Here is a 5,381-nt window from a genome sequence, read left to right as displayed (position 1 = left end):
AATTTAATTCAGCCATATTGATCTACGTCAGCTCCAAAGATATACTCTAGACGCACTTACGACTTCAGCCGAGAGACAGCTTAAGATAATTATAATCAAAATAATGATCATATTACATTTCCATCAGTTGCTAATTAATCCATCTCTCGGCTTAAGCTGAGAAACGGTATAGTTAGTGGAAAACTGATGGAAATTTTGTCAAATCATTATTTTTATTATAATTACATTAATACGTCTTTCGGCTTAAGTCGTAAGTGTGTCTAGGGCATTAGTACTTCTCCTTCATGGTATTATTAATAAATTTTTATTTAATTTATAAGAAACGATTTTTAGTAAGTTTAATCTAGGCTCTCTAATACTCTAGGCTAACGTTTTAATGTTTAATTGTTCAATGTAATCCTGTCCATAATCTTAAGTTCTTATCGTAAAATATATGTGCAAAAAATGTTTAATATCTCTCACACATCTTTTTATCCTTCTACCGAAATCTAGAGGTTTGCCTTTACGTTAACTTAATCCTAATATCGGTGTTAAGTTAAATATTTGATAGGATTTGTCGAATAGAGTTTATTTTGATAGAGAGTAATGGCATCACTTACTTAGTCCCATATAAGTCCATTTTAAGCCACCTCAAAGAAATAAGTGTTTTCTGCAATATTATGGAATTTTAGTATTTCATTTCAAAATGTTGTTCAAGGAGACGTTAAACGGAAACTAAATAGAGCCTCTACACTAAATATTAAAAAAAAGTCCTTCGTTAAACAATTAATTCAGTGCAAGTTTCAAAAGTGAAAAAAAAACTTTATTTGACAAACCTTTATCAAATATTCATACAAACCTTTCTTCATCCCACACGGCTTCAATAATTTTCGAATTTGGGCAGATGACTTCCAGATGGAACTTACAACCTAAAATGGACGATAAAGAAGCTGCATTCTGATGACCAGAGCAAATTCAATGAAGTAGTTGTCTTCTTTATTTCTTTACAAAACACAAATAAATAAATAAATTAGTTCAATTTGCCATCGTGCCATTTTCGCTACGAAATTTTTTCATGTTTAGCTTCTTTTCTCCTAGTCTTATCCGTGGGAGAGAGGGACTCTTCATCTTCCGAATATCCGCAATGTTTAATTTGACTTTGAGGATGGATGGGTTCCGAGGTCAAGGAGATGGGTTCCGAGGTCAGTGGTTGAGGTTGCCACATTTGAGGAGAGTTGAGGATCACATGGTGAGAGGATGTATGTTTGGGGATTGAGGGATGGATCATGGTGGATGGGAGATTTGTGTTGGGAAGGTTCGTCGATATTTTAAAGTGATCAAAAAATGACGAGACGGGCATTGCTTTAGACTCGTGGCACATGGGCTCTGTAGGCGCGATCTTGCATCATCAAGTCACCCGAGCCGAGACTCCTGTGGTATTGGCCACCTGATTCATGTCCCTCAAACTCCCCATGACTAGACGAGTAACTGTGGCTCTGAGAAATGTGGGGGTGTTTAACGATTTCGTATGTTGTCTTCTCGTGTCCTTCTGGTGTCACCAGTTTCTTCAGTCCAATGATTGCACTGATGATGAGGGCAATTTTACCGATGATGAGAGCCTTACCGGCAACAATTGCAATGGAGTGGTATGCCATGGTGAGAATGCCCGTCTTGATAGCGAGTGCGCCCATGAAAGGTCCGTAGTATTTCTTCATCTTCTTTCGTCCCTCCTCAACGAAGCGTGCACCTTCGGTCTGACCATAGGCCAGTAGCCTGGGTACATTGACTTTCAGCTCATGTGACTCCATGAATTCCCTGGTCTTCTGTGCTAGGATCTCGTCCAGCTTGTGTCCGGGCAGGGACTCAGAGGAGTCAAAAGAACGCGAAACTTCCTGAGGTTTGTCAGCTTTTCGCACCACCGCAAGGCCATCGACCAACTTGATGCTGGGCAACTTAAGTGCCCGATCCGTGAGCTTGACCGCCTGCACCTTTAAACAGCGCACCAAGTCCGAACTATCCTCACACTGACTGTACACTTTTCGCAGGGACCTCAAGACGCTCGAGTGCGTTCCACTACTGTCCTGTGCCGCCACTATGGCAAACAAACATACAAAGCCACCGATAAACTTCAGCGACACCATCTTTGCCTATACTTTTTGGTAACCAGCTTCGTGACAAAATCACACAACACGGACTCTAATCCTCAGTGTCACACACTTTCGGGGGACAACAGACTCACGGATTTTCCAACAGATGCGAGATACTGTGTGGGATGCAAAAAACTACAGCTGGTCCAGCCACATCGAATGATTTTATAGGAGTGCACCTTTTCTTAGAGATGCATCCAGATTTTATGCACCTTGCGAGGGGGCATTAGGAAACTGAAGTTTCAGAGCGTGTAATATTGCATAGTGGTGCATCTTGAAACAATTTTTTGTTGTTTGTGTTTAGCTTCGCTAATTTGTTCTAACACACATGATAAACAGGCCTCCAATTTTCGAAATCGCACCTTCTTCTGCCTCATTCACACCAATCCATCATCATCTCACCATCTCATTCGATGCAGTTTTTTCTTGCTCTCACTGCACATTGATTTTTGATATCGTATTGCTAATCCACCGACACACCGTAATTTATTAATTGCGTGCAGAAGATGTAAGCGGAGCTTTTGGCGGCTCATGTGCTCGGTGCATCACGTGTCTCTCGCCACTTGATCCAAATCAGAGAAATGTTATGGGAAAGTGGGAAGGTGGTATCATAGCACTGCCCATGAAAATTAAGAAAATTGCGATCATCTTAATTGTTTCTTCGTCTTCATCCTCTCACCAACCATTTCGATGCTTCTTTCACGGATTATGGACAATTAGGCCTGATATGTTGGACCTCTTCAGTTCACTTGATTGCAAATTACAGAGAAAGACAATTGAAGTGCACTGCAAAAATTTCACGATTTTGTAGCTAAAAGTTTCAAGGTTAAATCTCAAATAAAAAAAAAAAACAAAAAGTAATTTAACAATGCTGTAATTTCCCACTCGACTTGGTCAAATATTTAATTAAAATATTCATGATTTTAGTTTTCATTTTTTTTACTGCTCTATCTAAAAGAGATCCCGTCCCGGATTCGAATCCCGTTTAGGTTACCAGGAATTTCTCTGGCGTTAAAGGTGTTCGAATTGCATCCAGTGAGCTTCATTGCAACTTGATTTCACGGGGCATGGGACTGACAGTTCCATCCCTGTAATAAGAAAAAAGCTAGTAATAAGCCTAGATCAGCTTATTGTAGGTGAGATTCTTAACGTCAGCTAACTCGAAATGCATTCAAATTCGATTTACAGCTGAAATTAAAATTAATTAATAAAAGTGATTTTCAGACAAAAATTACTTATCTGTTCATTACCGGTTCACAACCGATTTCAGCGGATTTACAAATCACTCGAAGCATTGCCCAAAATAACTTAGGACTAATATAATTGAATTGCGAATAAAAATTAGTTATCAGTTATGAACCGGTTCATTACCGGTTCAAACCCGATTTTGAACCGGCTCAGTTTTGTCGCAAATTCCAAAACCTTTCCAACGAGCCGAAACATGACCCCATTCAAATTTTCTCTTAGTTTTTTTTTTTATTTTTTACAATTTATTTCTAAATACGATTTTTTAGTCAAGGCCTAAGACTTTGGTAAGGTGATAGGTAAAAGGGGATACAAAAAACCCTTTTTTTAGAGAATGTAGCTTATTTCTGAAAAATTATAACCCTGTCATTTAGTTAAGTTTCTGACCGTCCGTCAGAGGCCAAACAGTTAAGCATAAACAACTTGAAGTTTCCGAGGGATCTTCTCATTCATTCACTTTTGAATTATTACATGGTCCTTCATTTTCCCCACTCATCCCCTACCCAGTAAAATCATGTTTTTTTTTTGTATGTCCAAAACGTGCCGTGTATTTCTTTCATTTCTTCACTGAGAAAAAAAGAGGGTGCGATTAACTTTTTTACCTCGTAACTTTAACACTTTTTAGGTGTAAAAATATATCAACATATTTTAATGTTAATTTTACACCATTTCAAGTGTAAAAGTAACATGAAAAAGGGTAACTTTAACCCCTAATACACCTAAGAAACATAATATTAAACCGATTTCGGATCAATACTGCAGGGTAAAATTAACATTTCCGGAATGTTATTTTAACTTTTTCGGATTTCTCTCAGTGTTGATCGTTCTTAGAATTCATCTAGTTTGGCAGTCAAAGCTAACCATAGACATTCTGATGTAATGCTCCAAAGAAGTATTACTTCAATAGAGAAGAATCTTACTTTTTTTCTTTATTTAATTGAGATTTTGTAAAATCAAAGGTAATTTTTTTTGTGTTTTGGAAAATTAATTTACCCGTTATCATTCGTATAATTTGACCTTTTTCTAAGATTTTGGCCTTTCGGGATTTTCGGCCTTGAGATTTTGACTTTTGGAATTTTGGCCACCATCGGAATAAATTTATCTATGCCTCTATCTATTTATGTACGTTAATGCCCTTGAAAATTCTTGAAAGTAATTTTTGGGATTAAACACTAAAGTGGACCCTAGAAGAGATAGAAAGTGTATTTTTGAACTGATTTGGTCAAATTACTGATCATATGCAAGGTCTTGAAATTCTGGCTCAATTGAAAACCATTTAAACCGATTTGTTAGATTAGATTCGGAGTTTTTTTTTCAAAACTTGGGATTCCGGGATTTTAATTTTTCATTGCTTCCGAAATTCGAGTTACCGGGTTTGCGAAAAATTGGCATTTTAGGAACCCGGTCTTCGGAATCCACAATTCTAGAACCGTGCGGAATACAGGGGTTTTCGAAACCCCAAGATTTTTTGGATTCACGGATTTCCGGATCCCCGGATTTTAAGGACCCCAAGATTTTTGAGATCCCGGAATTTTGGGAAACTGTATTTTAGCATCTCAGGGTTTTCAAGATTTCGGGATCGGGTTCGAAATCCCGGGTTTTTTGGGATCCCAGGATTTCCGAGATGAGGGGATCCCAAAAACCCCTGACCGATATGAACAGACAAGAGAATCAATCATTATGCTTTATTTTATTTTAAGTAAATTTTAAAGTGATTTGTGAACTCACAAGTTCGAGTACTTAGCGAGACCGCTTTGCCATTCCTTTTTAAAATTAAATCCTTTCGTTGAAAATTTGTTAAACATTTATACTTTCAGCAGTTCACTTGTTCAAATCTATTAAGATAATTGTGCTTCTTTTTCTCTTCTCTTAACCAAATATTTGAAATAGCACTGAATCTCTTGACTAGACAAAATCATTGCTTTGCAACATCTTTATACATTTCATTGGCCAATTGAGAGAGTTTTTCTTTCACGAGACTTCTGCTCTTCCATGCGGGTGGAAAAATAC

General features: G+C 37.6%; 1 protein-coding gene across 1 annotated transcript; it reads right to left on the bottom strand.

The window, feature by feature from the left end:
* Positions 1-953: 953 nt before the first annotated feature.
* LOC129798993 (uncharacterized) lies at positions 954-2,364 on the bottom strand. The gene has a single exon (XM_055842556.1). The coding sequence runs from the start codon at positions 2,118-2,120 to the stop codon at positions 1,344-1,346; it is 777 nt and encodes a 258-aa protein (XP_055698531.1). The 5' UTR covers positions 2,121-2,364; the 3' UTR covers positions 954-1,343.
* Positions 2,365-5,381: the final 3,017 nt, after the last annotated feature.

This window comes from Phlebotomus papatasi, chromosome 1 (genome assembly GCF_024763615.1).
Source record: "Phlebotomus papatasi isolate M1 chromosome 1, Ppap_2.1, whole genome shotgun sequence".
NCBI classification, from domain to species: Eukaryota; Metazoa; Arthropoda; class Insecta; order Diptera; family Psychodidae; genus Phlebotomus; species Phlebotomus papatasi.
This window is presented reverse-complemented; position numbering and strand designations above follow the sequence as displayed.

What these genes read in the sequence shown, in the direction of transcription:
- LOC129798993 (XM_055842556.1), bottom strand. Translation starts at nt 2,120, where the DNA reads ATGGTGTCGCTGAAGTTTATCGGTGGCTTTGTATGTTTGTTTGCCATA.